This window comes from Stegostoma tigrinum, chromosome 16, assembly GCF_030684315.1.
Source record: "Stegostoma tigrinum isolate sSteTig4 chromosome 16, sSteTig4.hap1, whole genome shotgun sequence".
In the NCBI taxonomy this organism is placed as follows: Eukaryota; Metazoa; Chordata; class Chondrichthyes; order Orectolobiformes; family Stegostomatidae; genus Stegostoma; species Stegostoma tigrinum.
This window is the reverse complement of record NC_081369.1, coordinates 67,886,013-67,910,052: the sequence shown is the minus strand read 5'-3', so window position 1 is coordinate 67,910,052 and position 24,040 is coordinate 67,886,013. Positions and strand designations below refer to the sequence as shown.

The following is a 24,040-nucleotide window of genomic DNA, read 5'->3' as shown; positions in this document are numbered from 1 at the left end:
TCTTCTATCTACTCAATTTCAGACTTTCTCACAAAACTAATAAATTAGTCAGGCACAATTTTCTTTTCATGTCTTAATTGAGGGAGGATCTGAGAGAAGTATTTTTTTCTTTATTCATTCATGGGATGAGGGCATCAGTGGCTACCCCATCCCTAATTACCCAGAGGGCTATTAAGAATCAACCACGTTACTGTGAGTCTGGAGACACATGTAGGCCAGACCAGATAAGGATGGCAGTTTCCTTCCTTAAAGGACATTGGTGAACCAAATGGGTTTTTCAGACAATTGACAATGGATTCATGGTCAGCAATAAAACCACTAGACCATCATCTCCGTGTGGATGATTGAGACTTTCTAAAAAAAAAATTGTAAAACTTATCGTAAAACGAGGAGGGGCCCAATTTAAAGCTTGGGACAAGAGAAATGAGGACATTGATGGACCAGTGATATTATTGCTAGGCTATTAATCGAGAAACTCAGCTAATGTTCTAGGGATCCAGGTTTGAATCCCACCACAGCAGATGGTGGAATTTGAATTCAATTAAAAAAAAGTCTGGACTGAGATCTAATGATTACCATGAAATCATTGTCTATTGTCGGAAAAACCCATTTGGTTCACTAATGCCCTTCAGGGGAGGAAACCTGCCTTCCTCACCTGGTGTGGCCTACTTGGGACTCTAGACCTACAGCAATGTGGTTGACTCTCAGTTACCCTCTGAAATGGCCTCACAAGCTGTTCGGTTGTACCAACTACCACAAAGTCTCGGAAATGAAATCGATGGAACACCTGGCATCGATCTAGGCACAGGAAGAGACAATAGCAGAAACAGCCTTGTCGATCCTTCAAAGTTCTCCTCACTAACATTTGGCAAGTGCCAAAATTGGGAGAGTTGTCTCACAGATTAGTCAAACCGCAGCCTGACACAGTCACAGTCACGGAATTATACCTTACAGATAATGTACTAGACACCACCATCATCACCGTTGGATATGTCCTGTCTCACCGGCAGGATAGACACGGCAGAGGTGGTAGAACGGTGATGTGTAGTCGGATGGGAGGTGCTCTGGGAGTCCTCAGCATTGACTCCAGACCCCATGAAGTCTTGAGACTTCAGGTTAAACATGTGCAAGGAAACCTCCTGTTGATTACCACATACCATCCTTCTTCAGCTGATGAATCCATACTCTTCAATGTTGAACAACACTTGGAAGAAGTACTGAGGGTGATAAGGGCATAAAATGTGCAGTGGGTGGGGGATTTCAATGTCCTCCACCAAGAGTGGCTCGGCAGCAACACTACTGATTGAGCTGGTTGGGCCCTAAAGGACATAGCTGCTAGGCTGGGCCTGCAGCAGGTGGTGAGAGAACCAACAAGAGGGAAAAACATATTTGACCTCATCCTTACTAATCTGTCAGCTGCAGTTGCATCTGTCCATGACAGTATTGGGTAAGAGTGACCATTGCACAGTCCTTGTGGAGACAAAGGGCCATCAACAGCAGCAAAATTGTACACCAACACAATCTGTAACCTCATGGCCCGGCATATCCCCCACTCAACCATTACTATCAAGCCAGGAGATCAACCCTGGTTCAATGCAGAGTGCAGGAAAGTGTGCCAGGAGCAACACCAGGTATACCCTGAGGATGAGGTGTCAACCTGATGAAGCCACCAAACTGGACTACTTGCACACCAAACAGCATAAGCAGCAAGTGATGGACATAGCTAAGTGATCCCACAGCCAACGGATCAGATCTAAGCTCTGGAGTCCTGCCAAATCTAGTCATGAACGGTTGTGGATAATCAAACAACACACTGGAAGAGGGGGCTCCACAAATATCCCCATCCTCAATGATGGAAGAGCCCAGCACATCAGTGCAAAGGATAAGGCTAAAGCATTCACAGCATTCTTCAGCCAGAAGTGCTGATTGGATGATCCATCTCAGCCTCCTCTAGTGGTCCCCAGCATCACTGATACCAGTCTTCCGCCAACTCGATTCACTCCATGTGATAGCAAGGATCAGTCGGATGCACTAGATACTGCAAAGGCTACGGGCCCTGACAACATTCCGGCAATAGTAGCGAAGACCTGTGCTGTAGAAGTTGCTGCTCCCCTGGTCAAGCTGTTCCAGTACAGTTACAACACTGGTATCTACCCGACAATGTGGAAAATTGTCCAAGTATGTCCTGTATATAAAAAGCAGGACAAATACAACCCGGTCAATTACCAGTCTATCACCCATAAGGTGATGGAAGGTGTTATCAACAGTGCTATCAAGCAGCACCTGCTCAGCAATAACCTGCTCAGTGACACCCAGTTTAGTTCCACCAGGGCCACTCAGCTCCTAAACTCCTTACAGCCTTGGTTCAAACATGGACAAAAGAGCTGAGTTCCAGAGGTGAGGTAAAAGTGACAGCCCCTGACCCTCAAGGATGCATTCAACTGGTTGTGGCATCAAGGAGCCCGAGCAAAACTGGAATCAATGGGTGTTGGGGGCAAACTCTCCGGTGGTTAAAGTCATACCTGACACATTGGAAGATGGTCATGGTTGTTGGAGGTCAGTCATCTCAGCTGAGGACATCTCTGCAGTAGTTCCTCAGGGTAGTGTCCTCGGCCCAACAATATTCAGCTGCTTCATCAATGACCTTCCCTCCATCATAAGGTCAAATGTGGGGATGTTCGCAATGATTACACAATGTTTAGCACCATTTATGACTCCTCAGATACTGAAGCAGTCTGTGTTCAAATGCAACAAGACCTGGACAATATCCAGGCTTGGGCTGACAACTGGCAAGTGAATATCATGCCACACAAATGCCAGGCAATGACCATCTCCAATAAGAGGCAATCTAATCACCTTCCCTTGCATCACTGAATCCCCCACTATCAACATCCTGGGGTTACCGTTGATCAAAAACTCAACTGGACTCGCCAGCTGAACACAGGGACTAAAGGTAGACAAGTCTCTTGGGCCTGACAGAATGCATCCCAGGGTATTAAAAGAGATGGTGGGAGTAGTTGCAAATGCACTTGTGGTAATTTTCCAAAATTCTCTGGACATTAGGGCAGTTCCAGCAGATTGAAAAACAGCAAAGGTGACACCATTGTTCAAAAAAGGAGACAAAAGATGGGGAAATATTGGACAGTTAGCTTAACTTCTATAGTGGGGAAAATGCTTGAATCTGTCTTCAAGGAAGAAACAGCAAGATATCTAGATAGAAATTACCCCATTGCGTGGATGCAGCATGGGTTCATGAAAGACAGGTCATGCTTGACTAATCTGCTGGAATTCTATGAAGACATTATGAGCGCAGTGGACAATGGAGACCCGGTAGATGTGATATATCTGGATTTCCAAAAGGCATTCGACAAGGTGCTGCACAAAAGGCTGCTGCATAAGATAAAGGTGCACAGTGTTACGGGGTAATGTATTAGCATGGATAGGGGATTGACTTACTAACAGAAAGCAAAGAGTGGGGATAAATGAGTGCTTTTCTGGTTAGTTAACAGTGACTAGTGATGTGTATCAGGGATCAGTACTGGGACTGCAATTGTTTATAAATTACACAAATGATTTGGAGATGGGGACCACGTGTAGTGTGTCAAAGATTGCGGATGATACAAAGATGAATGGTAGAGCAAAGTGTGCAGAGGACTCTGAATGTTTGCAACATTCTACCTGTAACAAATTCACTTTGGCTGTCCTAAGCCTTTCCAAAGGCTTATTGTCTTCTTCCCTAATGACTGTTTCCATACTTTATCCATATGATGTTAAACTGATTAACCTTATCCTTTACCCGTTCGCTGAAAGTATCATATTTGGCACTGTGCAATCCCATGGCACTTTGCTGATATCAAAAGAATATTTAAAGAATACAATAAATTTTCCACCATTTATCTGCATTTGGTGAGATTGTGAGTTAACTCCCTCAAATTTGAGTCCATAAGACCATAAGACATAGGAGTGGAAGTAAGGCCATTTGGCCCATCAAGTCCACTCCACTATTTAAATCATGGCTGATGGGCATTTCAACTCCACTTCCCTGCACTCTCCCCGTAGCCCTTGATTCCTTGTGAGATCAAGAATTTGTCAATCTCTGCCTTGAAGGCATCCAACGTCCCAGCCTCCACTGCACTCTGCGGCAATTAATTCCACAAGCCCACCACTTTCTGGCTGAAGAAATGTCGTCTCATTTCTGTTTTAAATTTACACCCTCTAATTTTAAGGCTGTGCCCACGGGTCCTACTCTCCCTGCCTAACAGAAACAACTTCCTAGTGTCCACCCCTTCTAAACCATACATTATGTTGTAAGTTTCTATTAGATCTCCCCTCAACCTTCTAAACTCTAATGAGTACAATCCCAGGATCCTTAGCCGTTCATCATACGTTAAACCTACCATTCCAGGGATCATCCGTGTGAATCTCCGCTGGACACGCTCCAGGGCTAGTATGTCCTTCCTGAGTCAAGGGTTTTATGGTTTGAGTTCAAGGAAAAAAAGGTTCAAACAGAACATAATTGGTTGATTAATGGAACATAAAAGGTCTTCATCATCCATTGTACCTTCTTTGTTTAATATGTTTTCCATTCAAAGAATTGTGAATATTTGAAACTCTCTGAACAATGGATTATCCACACCCTCTGAGACAATGTATTAAGGACAAGAATAGATAGAATTTCAGTCTTTCAAGGAATTGTGGGATGTAGGGCGTGGGCAAGAAAGCAGACTTGAAGCCGAAAGTTAACCATGATCATATTGAATTGTGCAGTTGACTGCTTCTATTGCTTATTTTCTTCCTCTGTTCCTGTGTAACAGGTTCAAGGAGCTGAATGGCCTCCTCCTGTTCCTGTATAACAGGTTCAAAGTGCTATGTGGTTTCTTCCTGTTCTGAAGCTTCAAGTCGTTCCAAGCAGTCCTCCCAAGTGGTAGTGTATACCAATGCATTGTTGAGATAAACTACGCAATTAAAAACATTAGTTACCACTTGCTCCATGAGTCCCCAAAAAATAGCTGAAGAACAGATTTTAGGCTAAGTGGTACCACACGGCATTGGAACAGACTGCTTCTCGTCACAAAGGCTATCACTTTAGCTCTTGGTTTAAAAGAAATTGTCAGTATCTTGTTAATTAATCTATTTTGTTAAGAAACATTTGCTGCCAGCCTCTAAATGTAGCCTTCTAAGCGAGGAATTGAGTAGGGGTCTGCCTTTCTTACCAAGTGAAACTGTCTCTGGTTGATGCAGATCTGGTTGAATATTGGGTTTACGGTCTAACATTTTAGGAGAATGCCAGTTTCAATGACTGGATTCAATTAGAGTGTTTTCCAACATTTATTGGGCGTTTGATTTAACCTGTTCTTCTTGATGAACGGAATCTTTGAGTTTCAGAATAACTGGGAGAATACACCCACATCATTTTAGCATTGTGCTGGAGATTTGTACAATTTACCCCAGTCCAACTTGTCATAGAGTCATAGAGATATGCAGCATGGAAACAGACCCTTCAGTCCAACTTGTGCAAGCTGACCAGATATCCTACAAACATCCCATTTGCCAGCATTTGGCCCATATTCCTCTAAATCCTTCCTGTTCATGTACATATCCAGATGCCTTTTAAATGTTGTAATTGTACCGGCCTTCACAACTTCCTCTGGCAGCTCATTCCATACACACGCCAATCTCTGCCTGAAAGAAATTGTCCCTGAGGTTCCTTTTAAATCTTTTCTCTCTCACCTTAAATCTGTGCCCTTCTAGTTTTGAATTCTAATTCTTCGCTAACTTGCCAAGCTGGCTGCTCTGTGGTGTGCAGGCTCCTCGCCACCCCTCAAGACAACACCACCAGTGCGGCCCCCAATCAAAGTGTTAGTGCTCCACCTCCTTCCGTTAGTGTGATGGTCCTGTCACCACCACCCCCCCCGCCCCCCAGCTCTGCAGCCTTACAACTGTTCTTAATTCTCTTCATTGTTTTAGAATCAGGCAGTCATAACATTTCAGAGAGCATAGCAAACAACTGACAACTGAAATGTAAACCTTGAAAAGGTATATTTCACAAACATTCCCACGCTGCCATGCCTGAAAGCCTGAACTCTCACTGGCATCACATTGTCTAGGACTTCTGTCAGCAAAAGGAGAGGAAGTTTGAGGGGGATTCCAGGTGTAAGACGGAAGGTCAACCTAAGAGTGAAGGGGTTCAAGGGAAGCAATCCAAGAGTGAATGCAGAATGAGGCTCAGTCCAAGAGTGAGGGGGTCCAGAGGGTACAATCCAGGAGTGAGGAGGGAATGGGACATTCCAGGAGTGAGAGCTTCTCTTGGATATTTCACAGGTGTGAGAGTAAAGTGACTCATTTGCCGGAATGCAGTGAAATAATGAAGCAAACCATAAAATGAGCCAGGTGCCTCTTAGGTTGACAGTCTGAGCTGAATGTTTCTCAGTGTTGGTGAAAAATTGTTGCCAATGCATTTATTTCAAAAAAGGGCTGATTGTTCATACAAGGAATTAAGAAAGATTATTGAAGCTGAAATGAAGGCCAAGCTAATATTGACTTTTCTTTCCTCAGTCCAATGCTGACCTGTGTTTTGACACTCTCTCAATGGTTCCTGGATTACTGCCTATCAAACCATGTGGAGCCATGTACCTGATGGTGAGTTGTGTAAAAGCTACAAATTGGCAATAGTTTCAAAACGCCAAAGCTTTGACGCACATAATCCCTTTGTTCCAGGTTGGAATCAATATGGATGATTTTCCAGAATTTGAGAGTGACATTGACTTCACTGAAAGGTTGATCACGGAACAGTCAGTCTTCTGTCTTCCTGCAACGGTAACTTCATTTCATAAACTTAACCTATAGCTTTGTCTTAAAGCTACTCCTGCAGTGAGGCTGGAGGAAGTATGTAGGCCTAGAATCCCACCATTCCTCAATGATGGTAGGAACTCCGATGCTGTGAATTTGAGATAACAAGGTGTGGAGCTGGATGACCACAGCAGGCCGAGCAGCATCAGAAGAGCAGGAAAGCTGATGTTTCGGGCCTAGACCCTTCTTCAGAAAACTGAATTTAATTTCTGAAGAACAGTCTCGACCCAAAGCATCAACTTTCCTGCTCCTCTGATGCTGCTTGGCCTGCTGTGTTCAGCCAGCTTCACACCGTGTTATCTAGAGGTTGTGTGGCTATTACAGTTGAAAACTAGGCTCAATGCTGAAGATTCGGGTGAGAAATTGAAAAAGAAATAAAAAGAAGCAAAGGGAGAAAAGGAAAAGAGACTGGTAATCCAGAGGAAGGTTTGGGATTGTGAAGGGCTTGAGAAGGATTTTATACGTACCAATGAAGTGCAAAGCTGAAGTACTAAATAAGTACCAATCATCTGTTTTTACTATGGAAGGAAATGCTGCTCAAATCATAGTGGCAGAAAAGGGTGCTGAGATGGTTAATAGGGTAAAAATTAATGAAGGTAGGCTGGCAGGACCTAACGTTGTTAAGTCACCAGGATTGGATGAGATGCATCCAAGGATACTGAGGGATGTAGGTTGGGATGGTGGGTTGGGTGGAAATGGCATTGCAGAATTACTGGCCTTAATTTTTCAGTCTTTTTTAGACTCAGAGTGGTGCCAAATTACTTGAGAATTGTAGATCTTACACTTATGTTTAAAAAGGAGATTAAAGGTAAACCCAACAACCATTGGCCAACCAATTTAATCTTGATGATGGGGAAGGCTTTAGAAGCAATAATTTGAGACAAAATTAACAATCACGAAATTAACTACAGATTAATTAAAGAAAACCATTACAGATTTAAGGCAAATTATGTTGAACTAGCTTCTGGAGCTTTTCTGATGAGGTAGCAAAGGTGGTCGATGAAACTAATGTGGTTAATGCGGTGTACAAGGACTTGCAAAAGACATTTGATAAAGCACCATAAAACAGATCTGCAAGGAAAGTTATAGGCCATGGAATTAAAAAGGATAGTAGCAATGTGGATACAGAATTAGCTGAATGTCAGGAACTGGTGAGCAACTGCTTTTCAGAGGAGAGGGTAGTTTGTGTTAGGGTTTTCCAAGGGGCCTGCATTAGGATCCCTACTCCTTCTGATATATATCAATAGAGTCATACGGGACAGAAACAGACCAATCGGGCCAAACTTGCCCATGACAACGAAATTTCCTCAACTGAACTAGTCCAATTGCCTGCATTTGATCCAAATCAATTTAAACCTTTCCTGTCCATGCACCTATCCAACTGTCTTTTAAATATTGTAATTGTACCTGTCTCTACCACTTCCTCTGGCAGTTTGTTCCATACATGTACCACCCTCTCTGTGAAAATGTTGCCCCTCAGATCTCTCTTAAATCTTTCCCCTCTTACCTCAAACCTAAGCCCCTTAGATTTGGACTCTCCAACCCTTGGGAATTGATCTTGGCTATTCACCTTAATTACGCCCCTCAGCCTTCTACTCTCTAGGAAAAAAGCCTCAGCCTATCCAGCCTCTCCTCAGTTAACCTCCTTCATCAACCACTACGCCACTGATTTTGGTATAATCCGCAAACTTACTAATCATACCTCCTCTAGTCTCATCCAAATTGTTTATATTAGGACAAACAACATCAGACCCTGCATCAGTCCTTGAGGTACACACTGGTTGCAGGCCTCCAATCTGAACAACAACCCTCTACCACCACCCTCTGTCTCCTACATGAGATCTAACTCTCCTTAGATCTCATGTGATTTAACATTATTACCCGCACTACCATGCAACACCTTGTCTTCCCTCACCTTCTTGGTTCAACTATTCAAAAAAATCATTCAACTTTGTGAGACACAATTTCCCATACAGAAAACCATGTTGACTATCCCAAGTCAGTCCTTGCCTTTCCAAATGCATGTAGATCCTATCTCTCACAATCCCCTCCAACAACTAACCCACCACTGACATTAGGCTCACCACTCTGGCATTCCCTGGTCTCTCTTAAATACATTAGCCACCTCAAAGCAGCTGAAGCCTGCCTTTGTTTCTTTATTTGGTGCCGTATAATCTCTTGATAGCCGGGGGTTACAAGATTTGTTGGTTCTCCCATTTATCTTCATTGGAACATGTTGGTTATATACTCTCCCTATTTCCTTCTTGAATACATCCCACTGCTCTAACACAGATTTACCCGGAAATATCTGCCCCCAGTTCACCCTGGCCAAATCATATCTAATTGTATTAAAACCAGCCGTCCCCCAGTTTAGAACTTTGATTTCAGACCAATCCTTGTATTTTTCCATAACAATCTTGAATAGAATGGAATTATGATTGCTGTCTTCAAAATGGACCCCTCTGATACTTCAACCACTTGTCCAGCGCGTTAATTGGAATTAAGCCTGGGACCACCCTATGTCCTGTGTAGAGGGTCTTCTAGGCATTGGCTTAAAAATCTCTCCTGGATACATGTTAAGAATTCTGCTCCCTCTGAATTTTTACACTATGACTACCCCAGTTAATGCTGGAGAAGTTTAAATCCCCCACTATCGCAACCTTTTTACTTCAACACTTCTGTGAATTTTCTTTTATTCATTCATGAATTTGAGTGTCTCTCGCTGGGCCAGCATTTATTGCCCATCCCTAATTGCCAGAGGGCAATTAAGAGTCAATCTTATTGCTGTTGGTTTGGGATCAGGCGTAGGCCAGACCCCTGTTAAGATGGCAGATTACTTTCTAAAGGGCATTAGTGAACAACTTTTTTTTCTAAAGAAGGGCCCCAATCCAAAACATCAGCTTTCCTGCTCCTCTGAAGCTGTCTGGCCTACTGTGTTCCTCCAGCTCCACACTGTGTTATCTCTGACTCCAGCATCGGCAGTTCTTACTGTCTCTTAGTGGATATTTTCCCTGACAATCAGCAATAGTTTCATGGTCATCATTAGACTCTTATTTCTAGGTTATTATTGAATTCAAATTCTGCACAGCAGAATTCAAACCCAACTCCTCAGAAAATTACCTGGGTCTCTGAATTAATATTGAAATGATAATGCCACTAGACTATCACCTACCCTATCCGCCTACAAATCTGCTCTTCTATTTCTGTCAAACTGTACACACTCAGCAATGTGATAGCTTCTTTTTAGTTTTTAAGTTCTATCCATATGGCTTCATTTGAGGAACCTCTTTTGGAATCACGTCTAATGCTGTGCTGTGAGTATTACAAGGGCGGGCAATGTGGGGACCGTTAGTGCCTTACTTGTTGTGCATAGCTGGAAGGGTCATATTGGTTGACAATTCACTAGTCATTGTATGTATGGCTTGCATACCCGCCATCACACTGGCCCCGAAGTTCATATACCTCATTTACTGATTTGTTTGATTGATAGAACTTTTTCTTTGGCTTAACAGAATCATCTTAAGGGCAACTAGGGACAAGCCAAGAAATTTATGACTTGTCAGTAATTTCCTGCAGCCTATTAGTGAATTAAAAAATCCTGTTAGTGCTGGATATCACTCATGTTGCTATCTGTTGCTCAAAATGTTAGGCAGTGTCTGATACATCAAAATGTAACTGTAAGAAGCGTGGAACAAAACAAAGTTACTGTTCTGAGGAAGCGTCACCAGACCTGAAACGTTAACTCTGTTTTCTCCTCCACAGATGCTGCCAGACCTGCTGAGCCTTTCCAGCAACTTTTGTTTTTGTTCCTGATTTACAGCATCTGCAGTTCTTTTGGTTTTTATTTTGTAAGAAGTGTGGGATATTTCATTATTACAGTTAGGCATGCTGGATATATCATATGGTTCAAGCAAGGGATGAGGGATATATCAGTATTACAAAGAGGAGACGGGGCATAGCAGAGTGTGGCAATAAGGGTTTGGAGTGTATCAAAACGTTACAGTGAGGGGTGTGGGGGGTATCGATGCTACAATAAGGACTGGGCAGTTTATCACAGCCTTACAGTGAGAGTTGTGAGATATATCAGCATGTTACTATATGGGAAATAGCATTTTAAATCAATGCAAAAGGCATTTGTTGACTCTATTTGTCATGAAATTTATAATGTGGGCCAAAAAATGCAAAATGTTTGTATGAAGTGTTTAAATTATCATTTTGTCTACAGTGCTTCGAGTATACAAACTTCTTCCGAGTGGTGTTAACTGTTCCAGAAGACCTAATGCTTGAGGCTTGTCACCGCATTCGTGAATTCTGTGAGGAACATTTTCAGCCTCAAGACAATTGCACCACAGCTGATATCGAATGTGACAAATGAGCAGGGGTCGGCCAACTTGCTGGACATCTGTTGTAACAACAACTGTATTTCAGTCTGAATTATTTAACACAAGTTTAATATAATTTAAAAGTATGTACAAAGTTTATTATTTACGTGAAATGATTCACATAAAAGTTAATTTGGCTCATTCTAGTGAAGTGTTGGGTGTGAACTGGTGAATTTTGATTTACTAAAGATTAGTTGCATCCTCTTTGTACTGTCTAGAGAAGTTCCCATTATCTGGATGTAGGTCGGAATTCATTGTTGACAGTTAATAACACATCACACAATCACTTTGGTGGTGAATAACTTTTTGTTCAAGGATATTTTGCTAATTTCTGTCCATATTACAGTCCAGCTTACAGACCAGCACAGAATCAGTGTGACACTTGCAAGTGAGCAGTATATAAATAGGTTGGCTGAATCAGTCGCCTCTTCTTCAGTACCACCAGTGCCCCTGATAAAAGTTGTGCTATTTAGCCCTCAGTGGGATTGATGTTACACTGCTAATCAGTTTAGAAATACTGACAACAGAAACAGTTTTTCTTTATTCATTCATAGGGGAAAAGGCATCACAGGCTTGGCCAGAATTAGAACATAGAATATAGAAAATAGAACGTAGAACATTACAGCGCAGTACAGGCCCTTCGGCCCTCGATGTTGCGCCAACCTGTGAAACCAATCTGAAGCCCATCTAACCTACACTATTCCATTATCGTCCATATGTTTATCCAATGGCCATTTAAATGCCCTTAAAGTTGGTGAGTCTACTATTGTTGCAGGCAGGGCATAACCCTAATATCCTAGAGAGCAGTTAGGAGTCAACCGCATTGCTGTGCATCTGGAGACACATGTAGGCCAGACCAAGTAAGGATGGCAGTTTCCTTCCCTAAAGGACATTAGTGAACCAGATGGGCTTTTCCTTGACAATTGATAGTGGATTCATGGTCATCATTAGACTCTTAATTCCAAATTCTTTCCTATTGAATTCAAATTCCACTATCTGTTATGGCGGGATTCAAACCTGGGTTCCCAGAACACTATCTGGGTTGCTGGATTAACAGTACAGCTATACCTCTAGGCCAAAGCCTTCCCCTTTGAGAATACTGGAAGATGCCACAAGATTTTGTCACCAGAAGGATAACGTAGAAAATGAAAGATTTCAGCTCAATTTCTGATTTCAAAGCTTTGACAAAAGTAATGTTTTTCTAGTGAAACCTCAGGGCAATAAAGTAAGCGCACATGGAATGCAAACTTGCACTAGCTTTTGTGCGAAATAGCTTACCTCTAATTTTAAGGTTATTGCTGCTTGCTCTAGACCATCTCACCAGAGGAAATAGTTTTGATCTACCTGGAGAAGCCCTTGGGTCAATTTGATGAATCAACATTCCACTCCCTCACATGCATCCAGAACAGCATGTAGGAACAACAGATTGGATCAACCAGAGTTGCTTATACCAGTGGCATCCCTTTGTATTCCAGCCTCTTGACATAAAGGCCATTATTCCTTCAAATAATTTTTAGTACCTGCCCACCAGCTTAGTGATTTCAACACTTAGATCCCTAAATCTTTCTTCTTATCCACTGTTCTTCGCTTATCATTTCGAACATATTATGATCTGAGTTTCTCTATGGATGAACAGTAAATTGCATTTGCCACATTTCTTCCCACTAATTGAGTTGAACAATACTCCTTTAAAACTTAGATAACAAGGTGTGGAGCTGGATGAACACAGCAGGCCAAGCAGCATCTTAGGAGCAGGAAAGCTGATGTTTCGGGCCTAGACCCCATTTCTGATGAAGGGTCTAGGCCTGAAACGTCAGCTTTCCTGCTCCTAAGATGCTGCTTGGCCTGCTGTGTTCATCCAGCTTCATACCTTGTTATCTCGGATTCTCCATCATCTGCAGTTCCTATTATCTCTCTTCCTTTACAACTTGCTGTTTTCATCTACATTTTACTGTGCCATCTAACTCTGTGTCATCAAGAAATTTGATCCCTGGCTCTCTGTTCCTTCTCTGAATCATTTCTGAAAAATCCCTATTCCCTCTAAATGTTCAATATATCTTTGTATGGGTCATAAACCGGTTGATGTGGTGTATATGGATTTCAGCAAGTCGTTCGATAAGGTTCCCCACAATAGGCTATTGTACAAAATGTGGAGGAATGGAATTGTGGGAGATATAGCAGTTTGGATCGGAAATTGGCTTGCTGAAAGAAGACAGAGGGTGGTAGTTGATGGGAAATGTTCATCCTGGAGACCAGTTACTAGTGATGTACCGCAAGGGTTGGTGTTGGGTCCACTGCTGTTTGTCATTTTTATAAATGACCTGGATTAGGGCATAGAAGGATGGTTTAATAAATTTGCAGATGACACTAAGATCGGTGGAGTTGTGGATAGTGACGAAGGATGCTGTAGGTTGCAGAGAGACATAGATAAGCTGCAGAGCTGGGCTGACAGGTGGCAAATGGAGTTTAATGCATACAAGTGTGAGGTGATGCACTTTGGTAGGAGTAACCGGAAGGCAAACTACTGGGCTAATGGTAAGATTCTTAGTAGTGTAGATGAGCAGAGAGATCTCGGTGTCCATGTACACAGATCCTTGAAAGTTGCCACCCAGGTTGACAGGGCTGTTAAGAAGGCATCCAGTATTTTAGCTTTTATTAATAGAGGGATCGAGTTCTGGAACCAAGAGGTTATGCTGCAGCTATACAAAACTCTGGTGCGGCTGCACTTGGAGTATTGTGTACAGTTCTGGTCACCGCATTATAAGAAGGATGTGGAAGCTTTGGACATGGTGCAGAGGAGATTTACTAGGATGTTGCCTGGTATGGAGGGAAGGTCTTATGAGGAAAGGCTGAGGGACTTGAAGCTGTTTTTGTTAGAGAGAAGAAAGTTGAGAGGTTACTTAATTGAGACATATAAAATAATCAGACGGTTAGATAGGGTGGATAGGGAGAGCCTTTTACCTAGGATGGTGACGGCGAGCACGAGGGGGCATAGCTTTAAATTGAGGGGTGAAAGATATAGGACAGATGTCAGAGGTAGTTTCTTTACTCAGAGAGTAGTAAGGGAATGGAACACTTTGCCTGCAACGGTAGTAGATTCGCCAACTTTAAGTACATTTAAGTCGTCATTGGATAAGCATATGGACGTACATGGAATAGTGTAGGTTAGATGGGCTTCAGACTGGTATGACAGGTCGGCACAACATCGTGGGCCGAAGGGCTTGTACTGTGCTGTAATGTTCTATGTTCTATATTGCGCAAAGCAATCTGGAGTTGAGCTCAAGACTGGGTGAAGATTTCACTTTGATTATTAACATTGCTTCTGTGCTGCCTGGTTTGTTTCATGTTTTCCCTTCATTTTGTAAAACTTATTTAATAATATTATTGTAAAGATATGTTGCGTTTGTAATAAATGTTGCATTTCCCATTTTAGAATTGTTTATTGGTCATTAGTTAAACTCAAGGATATATCAAGTATTGTGACTGTGTATGAATGGGAAATGGAAGTCCTGGTCCTGTGGTCACGTGAGAATTTTTTTAAATTTATTCATTTGTGAGATGTGGGCATTGCTGACTGGCCAGCATTTATTGTCCATCTGCAGTTGCCCTTGAGAAGGTGGTCGTGAGCTGCCTTCTTAAACCACTGCAGTCCACCTGCTGTGGCATGCCCCACAATGCCATTAAGGGGAGGAAATTACAGGACTTTGACCCAGTGACAGTGAGGATGTTGAGTGCCTTGGAGGGGAACTTGAAGATGGTATGTTATATCTGTGTATCGCAATGTAACATGTCAATGTAAGTATACAAACGTGACTGTGCTGGCATTTTGCTCTTGTTTTATGGATAAACTCACAGTTGTACTGTAAGAGAGAGATAATGGGAACTGCAGATGCTGGAGAATTCCAAGATAATAAAATGTGAGGCTGGATGAACACAGCAGGCCAAGCAGCATCTCAGGAGCACAAAAGCTGACGTTTCGGGCCTAGACCCTTCATCAGAGAGGGGGATGGGGAGAGGGAACTGGAATAAATAGGGAGAGAGGGGGAGGCGGACCGAAGATGGAGAGTAAAGAAGATAGGTGGAGAGAGTGTAGGTGGGGAGGGGATAGATCAGTCCAGGGAAGACGGACAGGTCAAGGAGGTGGGATGAGGTTAGTAGGTAGCTGGGGGTGCGGCTTGGGGTGGGAGGAAGGGATGGGTGAGAGGAAGAACCGGTTAGGGAGGCAGAGACAGGTTGGACTGGTTTTGGGATGCAGTGGGTCGGGGGGAAGAGCTGGGCTGGTTGTGTGGTGCAGTGGGGGGAGGGGACGAACTGGGCCGGTTTAGGGATGCAGTAGGAGAAGGGGAGATTTTGAAACTGGTGAAGTCCACATTGATACCATATGGCTGCAGGGTTCCCAGGCGGAATATGAGTTGCTGTTCCTGCAACCTTCGGGTGGCATCATTGTGGCACTGCAGGAGGCCCATGATGGACATGTCATCTAGAGAATGGGAGGGGGAGTGGAAATGGTTTGCGACTGGGAGGTGCAGTTGTTTGTTGTGGACTGAGCGGAGGTGTTCTGCAAAGCGGTCCCCAAGCCTCCGCTTGGTTTCCCCAATCTAGAGGAAGCCGCACCGGGTACAGTGGATGCAGTATACCACATTGGCAGATGTGCAGGTGAACCTCTGCTTAATGTGGAATGTCATCTTGGGGCCTGGGATGGGGGTGAGGGAGGAGGTGTGGGGACAAGTGTAGCATTTCCTGCGGTTGCAGGGGAAGGTGCCAGGTGTGGTGGGGTTGGAGGCAGTGTGGAGCGAACAAGGGAGTCACGGAGAGAGTGGTCTCTCCGGAAAGCTGACAGGGGAGGGGATGGAAAAATGTCTTGGGTGGTGGGGTCGGATTGTAAATGGCGGAAGTGTCGGAGGATAATGCGTTGTGTCCGGAGGTTGGTAGGGTGGTGTGTGAGAACGAGGGGGATTCATTCCTTGTACCAGTGTAGTCCTTGTGCTGACAATGCTCGGACAATGCTGTTGGGGAATTATACCATAGATCAAAACAACATCAACATACATTTATGCAGTGCCTTTAATGTAATAAAATGTCCCATAAGTCATTTCATCTGAGTTATTATCAAGCTAAATTTAACACCAATTCACATAAGGAGATGTTGCAGGAGAAAGTTTGATTAAAAGAGTAGACTTTAAGAAGACTTAAAGAAGGGGGAGATAACAAGAGGTGGAGAAGATTGGAGAGGGATTTCCAGACTTTGAGCCTAGTCAGCTGAAAGCATGGTAAGCAATGATGGAATGGAAAACCAGAGGAGATACTTAAAAGTTTTGAATTGGAATACTGCTAGTATCTCACAAAATCTCAACGAGTAGAAGCAAACATAGACCATGTGACCTATCAAGCCTGTTCTGCCATTCAGTACAGTCATGGCTGATCTTAGGCTTTGAACCCACTTTCCCACCAGCTCCCCATATCCTCTGGTTCTTAAGAGTCCAAAGAGCACCCAACTACAGCTCCTTGAAAACCGTGTTAGGGAAATGGAGCTGGAGCTGGATGAACTACGGATCATTCGGGAGGCAGAGGGGGTAATTGAGAGGAGTTAGAACATAGAACATAGAACATAGAACATAGAACATAGAACAGTACAGCACAGAACAGGCCCTTCAGCCCACAATGTTGTGCCGACCATTGATCCTCATGGATGCACCCTCAAATTTCTGTGACCATATGCATGTCCAGCAGTCTCTTAAATGACCCCAATGACCTTGCTTCCACAACTGCTGCTGGCAACGCATTCCATGCTCTCACAACTCTCTGCGTAAAGAACCTGCCTCTGACATCCCCTCTATACTTTCCACCAACCAGCTTAAAACTATGACCCCTCGTGCTAGCCATTTCTGCCCTGGGAAATAGTCTCTGGCTATCGACTCTATCTATGCCTCTCATTATCTTGTATACCTCAATTAGGTCCCCTCTCCTCCTCCTTTTCTCCAATGAAAAGAGACCGAGCTCAGTCAACCTCTCTTCATAAGATAAGCCCTCCAGTCCAGGCAGCATCCTGGTAAACCTCCTCTGAACCCTCTCCAAAGCATCCACATCTTTCCGATAATAGGGCGCCCAGAACTGGACGCAGTATTCCAAGTGCGGCCTAACCAAAGTTTTATAGAGCTGCAACAAGATCTCACGACTCTTAAACTCAATCCCCCTGTTAATGAAAGCCAAAACACCATATGCTTTCTTAACAACCCTGTCCACTTGGGTGGCCATTTTAAGGGATCTATGTATCTGCACACCAAGATCCCTCTGTTCCTCCACGCTGCCAAGAATCCTATCCTTAATCCTGTACTCAGTTTTCAAATTCGACCTTCCAAAATGCATCACCTCGCATTTATCCAGGTTGAACTCCATCTGCCACCTCTCAGCCCATCTCTGCATCCTGTCAATGTCCCGTTGCAGCCTACAACAGCCCTCTACACTGTCAACGACACCTCTGACCTTTGTGTCGTCTGCAAACTTGCTGACCCATCCTTCAATTCCCTCGTCCAAGTCATTAATAAAAATTACAAACAGTAGAGGCCCAAGGACAGAGCCCTGTGGAACCCCACTCACCACTGACTTCCAGGCAGAATATTTTCCTTCTACTACCACTCGCTGTCTTCTGTTGGCCAGCCAATTCTGTATCCAAGCAGCTAAGTTCCCCTGTATCCCATTCCTCCTGACCTTCTGAATGAGCCTTCCATGGGGAACCTTATCAAATGCCTTACTGAAGTCCATATACACCACATCCACAGCTTGACCCTCATCAACCTTACTAGTCACATCCTCAAAAAACTCGATAAGGTTTGTAAGGCATGACCTACCCCTCACAAAGCCGTGTTGACTGTATTTGATCAAGCCATGCTCTTCCAGATGGTCATAAATCTTATCCCTCAGAATCCTTTCTAACACCTTGCAGACGACAGACGTGAGACTTACCAGTCTATAATTGCCGGGGATTTCCCTATTTCCTTTCTTGAAGAGAGGAATTACATTTGCCTCTCTCCAGTCCTCAGGTACGACTCCAGTGGAGAGCGAGGATGCAAAGATCTTCGCAAGTGGCGAAGCAATTGCATTTCTCGCTTCCCAAAGCAGCCGAGGACAAATCTGAGTTATCGGGAGTTGGTCACTCCTAAGGCTCAGGACGAGGATAGATGGGTTACAGTTAGGGGGAGGAAAGGGGCCAGACAGACAGTGCAGAGATCCCCTGTGGGCATTCCCCTCAGCAATAAGTATACCATTTTGGATACTGCTGGGGGGGATGACCTACCAGAGGAAAGCCATAGTAGTCAGTTCTCTGGCACTGAGCCTAACACTGTGGCAAAGAAGGGAAGGGGGCAGAATAGAAAAGTACTCGTGGTAGGGGACTCGATAGTTAGGGGAATCGACAGGAGATTTTGTGGTCAAGATTGGGATTCCCGGAAGGTATGTTGCCTCCCTGGTGCCAGGGTCCGGGACGTCTCCGATCGGGTGTATAAGGTTCTAAAAGGGGAGGGCGAACAGCCAGAAATCGTGTTACATATTGGCACAAATGATATAGCCAGAAATAGGATTGAGGATATAAAAAGTGATTTCAGGGAGTTAGGATGGAAGCTACAGAGCAGGACGAACAGAGTAGTGTTCTCTGGTTTACTACCGGTGCCACGAGATAGCGAGGTGAGGAACAGGGAGCGGGCGCAGCTGAACACGTGGCTACGCAGCTGGTGTAGGAGGGAGGGCTTCAGATATGTAGATAATTGGGAGGCCTTCTGGGGAAGGTGGGGCCTGTACAAGAAGGACGGGTTGCATCTGAACTGGAAGGGGACCAATGTCCTGGGTGGAAGGTTTGCTCGAGTAGTTCGAGAGGGTTTAAACTAGTATGGCAGGGGGAGGGGAACCTGAGCTGTATACCAGAGGTGAGCGTTGATGCAGGTGAGGCAGTAGCAAGAGGTAGACCAGCTAGTGGGAAGGATTTTCCTGGGAAGGAACCAAGGGATCGGTTAAAGTGTGTTTGCTTTAATGCAAGGAGTAACAGGAATAAAAGTGATGAACTTAGAGCATGGATCAGTGCCTGATGCTATGATGTTGTGGCCATAACAGAGACATGGGTTTCTCATGGGCAGGAATGGTTGCTGGATCTTCCAGGGTTTAGAACATTTAAAAAGAATAGGGAGGGGGGAAAAAGAGGAGGGGGTGTAGCACTACTAATCAGAGAGGGTATCACAGCTACAGAAGCTTCCATTGTCGAGGAAGATCTGCCTACTGAGTCAGTGTGGGTGGAAATTGGGAACAGCAAGGGAGTAGTCACCTCGTTAGGGGTTTACTACAGGCCCCCAATAGCAGCAGGGAGATTGAAGAAAGCATAGGTCGACAGATTTTGGAAAAGTGTGCACGCAGTAGGGTTGTTGTAATGGGTGACTTTAACTTTCCTAATATTGATTGGAACCTCCTTTTAGCAGAAGATTTGAATGGAGCTGTTTTTGTAAGGTGTGTTCAGGAGGGTTTCCTAACGCAGTACGTTGACAGGCCGACGAGGGGAGAGGCCATTCTAGACTTGGTGCTCGGAAACGAGCCGGGGCAGGTATCAGATCTTGTGGTGGGAGAGCATTTTGGTGATAGTGACCATAACTGCCTCACATTCTACATAGCTATGGAGAAGGAGAGGATTAGGCAGAATGGGAGGATATTTAATTGGGGAAGAGGAAACTATGATGCGATTAGACATGAGTTAGGAAGCATGGACTGGGAGCAGTTGTTCCATGGTAAGGGAACTATAGACATGTGGAGACTGTTTAAGGAACAGTTGTTGGGAGTGATGAGTAAATATGTCCCTCTGAGACAGGCAAGAAGGGGTAAGATAAAGGAACCTTGGATGACGAGAGCGGTGGAGCTTCTTGTGAAAAGGAAGAAGGTAGCTTACATAAGGTGGAGGAAGCTAGGGTCAAGTTCAGCTAGAGAGGATTACATGCAGGCAAGGAAGGAGCTCAAAAATGGTCTGAGGAGAGCCAGGAGGGGGCACGAGAAAGGCTTGGCAGAAGGAATCCGGGAAAACACAAAGGCATTTTACACTTACGTGAGGAATAAGAGTATGATCAAAGAAAGAGTAGGGCCGATCAGGGATAGCATAGGGAACTTGTGTGTGGAGTCTGAGGAGGTAGGGGAAGCCCTAAATGAGTTTTTTGCTTCTGTCTTTACGAAAGAAACGAACTTTGTAGTGAATGAAACCTTTGAAGAGCAGGTGTGCATGCTGGAATGGATAGAGATAGAGGAAGCTGATGTGCTGAAAATTTTGTCAAACATTAAGATTGACAAGTCGCCAGGCCCGGACCAGATTTGTCCTCGGCTGCTTTGGGAAGCGAGAAATGCAATTGCTTCGCCACTTGCGAAGATCTTTGCATCCTCGCTCTCCACTGGAGTCGTACCTGAGGACTGGAGAGAGACAAATGTATTTCCTCTCTTCAAGAAAGGAAATAGGGAAATCCCCGGCAATTATAGACCAGTAAGTCTCACATCTGTCGTCTGCAAGGTGTTGGAAAGGATTCTGAGGGATAAGATTTATGACCATCTGGAAGAGCATGGCTTGATCAAATACAGTCAACACGGCTTTGTGAGGGGTAGGTCATGCCTTACAAACCTTATCGAGTTTTTTGAGGATGTGACTAGAAAAGTTGATGAGGGTCGAGCTGTGGATGTGGTGTATATGGACTTCAGTAAGGCATTTGATAAGGTTCCCCATGGTAGGCTCATTCAGAAGGTCAGGAGGAATGGGATACAGGGGAACTTAGCTTCTTGGATACAGAATTGGCTGGCCAACAGAAGACAGCGAGTGGTAGTAGAAGGAAAATATTCTGCCTGGAAGTCAGTGGTAAGTGGGGTTCCACAGGGCTGTCCTTGGGCCTCTACTGTTTGTAAATTTTATTAATGACTTGGATGAGGGGATTGAAGGATGGGTCAGCAAGTTTGCAGACGACACAAAGGTCGGAGGTGTCGTTGACAGTGTAGAGGGCTGTTGTAGGCTGCAGCGGGACATTGACAGGATGCAGAGATGGGCTGAGAGGTGGCAGATGGAGTTCAACCTGGATAAATGCGAGGTGATGCATTTTGGAAGGTCAAATTTGAAAGCTGAGTACAGGATTAAGGATAGGATTCTTGGCAGCGTGGAGGAACAGAGGGATCTTGGTGTGCAGATACATAGATCCCTTAAAATGGCCACCCAAGTAGACAGGGTTGTTAAGAAAGCATATGGTGTTTTGGCTTTCATTAACAGGGGGATTGAGTTTAAGAGTCGTGAGATCTTGTTGCAGCTCTATAAAACTTTGGTTAGGCCGCACTTGGAATACTGCGTCCAGTTCTGGTCGCCCTATTATAGGAAAGATGTGGATGCTTTGGAGAGGGTTCAGAGGAGGTTTACCAGGATGCTGCCTGGACTGGAGGGCTTATCTTATGAAGAGAGGTTGACTGAGCTCGGTCTCTTTTCATTGGAGAAAAGGAGGAGGAGAGGGGACCTAATTGAGGTATACAAGATAATGAGAGGCATAGTTAGAGTTGATAGCCAGAGACTATTTCCCAGGGCAGAAATGGCTAGCACGAGGGGTCATAGTTTTAAGCTGGTTGGTGGAAAGTATAGAGGGGATGTCAGAGGCAGGTTCTTTACGCAGAGAGTTGTGAGAGCATGGAATGCGTTGCCAGCAGCAGTTGTGGAAGCAAGGTCATTGGGGTCATTTAAGAGACTGCTGGACATGTATATGGTCACAGAAATTTGAGGGTGCATACATGAAGATCAATGGTCGGCACAACATTGTGGGCTGAAGGGCCTGTTCTGTGCTGTACTGTGCTATGTTCTATCTGTCTCTTTCAGCCTCAAAGGGTTTCGGAATCTCCACTGAAAATATCTAAGGCAGAGAATTCTTAAGATTCACAACCCTTTGAATGAAGAAATTTCTCTGGGGTTTGTTGCTCTGATATCTGGCATGTGTTGTTAAATCACAGAATCCCTACAGTGTAGAAGCGGGCCCATCAAATTCATACCAACCTTCCAAAAGCATCCCACCCACTTACCCATAACCCTGCATTTCCCATGGCTAACCCACCTAGCGGCACATCCCTGGGGATTTTAGCATGGCCAATCCACCTAACCTGCACATCTTTGGACTGTGAGAGGAAACCGGAGCACCTGGAAGAAACCCACACAGGCATGGGAGAACACGCATACTCCATGCAGACAGATGCCCCAGGCTGGGGTCAAACCTGGGTCCCTGATGCTGTGAGGCAGCACAGCTAGCTATTGAGTCACTGAGTGGTCCAACACTCATCACGCACGATTGTCTATGAAATTTTGTCGTCAAACATACAATCTTGAGATGTTGCTTCAATCATTCTTTGAAAAGAACAAATAGGTTTCACCCTGAACCCAATACCGTCGAGTCCATTAACCATCCTCAGTGCTTCCTCCAAGTGTTGTTCAACACCGAGGAGTACTGACTCATCAGCTGAGGGAGGATGGTATGTGGAAATCACTGGGAGGTTTTCTTGCCCATGTTTAACCTGAAGTCTCAAGACTTCATGGAGTCTGGAGTCAATGTTGGGGAGTCCCACAGCAACACCTTCCCGACTGTATATCACTGTGCTGCCTCTTCTGCTGGGTCTGTCCTGCCAGTGGGACACGACATAGACAGGGATGACAATGGTGGTGTCTGAGGCATTGTTTGTTGGGTATGATTTGTGACTATGACTGTGTCAGGCTGTTGCTTGACTAGTCTGTGAGCCAGGTCCCCTGATTTTGGCACTAACTCCCAGATGTTAATGAAGAGGAATTTGCAGGGTTGACAGGGCAGTTTCTGCCATTGTATTTTCCGGTGCCTAGTTGGATGCCAGATGATCCATCCAGTTCTATTTCTTTGAGTCTTTGTAGCAATTGATACATCCGAGTGGCTTGCTAGGCCATTTCAGAGAGTCAACCACATTGCTGTGAGTCTGGAGTCCCAGATACCAGGAGAGGGTGTCAGATTTCCTCCCCGAAGGGCATGAGTGAACCAGATGGGTTTTTCCAACAATCAGCAATGATTTCATGGTGATCAGTAGATTCTTAATTCCAGACTTTACTTCAGTTCCAACTTCACCATCTGCCGTGTTCTGGGTCCCCAGAACATCAGCAGGGTTTCTGGATTAATAGTCTAGCGATAATAACATGAGGCCATCACCATGGCAACACCTAGAAGTAAATAGTTATTGGCTTTTTAAACATCAGATGGTCTTACCCAATCTGTGTGATGCCATTTGGACAAAACAGAAATCACTAACAATGTTCCAGGGACTGATAAATCAACATTGCAAATTGTGTGGTTTATCATGATGATGTACTGGCACATAGTGACACTTGTGTTAAACATTTGCCACACTGGTAGCTTTATTGTGTAAAATAATCATTGTCTGATTTGGTAATAAACCTTGTCAAAATCTAAATAAGGGTAATTGCATAAAAATGACAGCAGAGTTGGCTGGAATGGACTGAAAGAGCAGTTTAGCGGCAAAGGCTGTTGATGAACAATGGCAGGTATTTAAAAAACAGTGAAGAAGAAGGACTCTAAGAAAAGGATAAACCAAAACAAAAACAACCAGAGAACTGCAGATGTTGGAAATCCAGAACAAAAACAGAAATTGTTGAGAAAATGAAATAACCCTGACAGCATCTGTGGAAAGAGGCTGATTTGACGTTTCAGGTCCAGTAACCCTTTTGGTAACCTAGGAAGTTGAGGATAGTTTCAAATTGAAAGAAAAGAAATATGCACTCAAACAGACGATACCGT

The 24,040-nt window shown here is 44.3% G+C and overlaps 1 protein-coding gene across 1 annotated transcript in view; it reads left to right on the top strand.

Annotated features, from left to right (window-relative positions):
• The window catches only part of tat (tyrosine aminotransferase), a 52,303-nt gene extending 39,343 nt beyond the window's left edge, over positions 1 to 12,960 (top strand). Inside the window, exons 10-12 of the mRNA XM_059651829.1 lie at positions 6,556 to 6,639; positions 6,718 to 6,816; positions 11,075 to 12,960. Coding sequence (XP_059507812.1) covers positions 6,556 to 6,639; positions 6,718 to 6,816; positions 11,075 to 11,224 — 333 coding nt within the window. The 3' untranslated portion in view covers positions 11,225 to 12,960. The remainder of the gene's footprint in view (positions 1 to 6,555; positions 6,640 to 6,717; positions 6,817 to 11,074) is intronic.
• Positions 12,961 to 24,040: the final 11,080 nt, after the last annotated feature.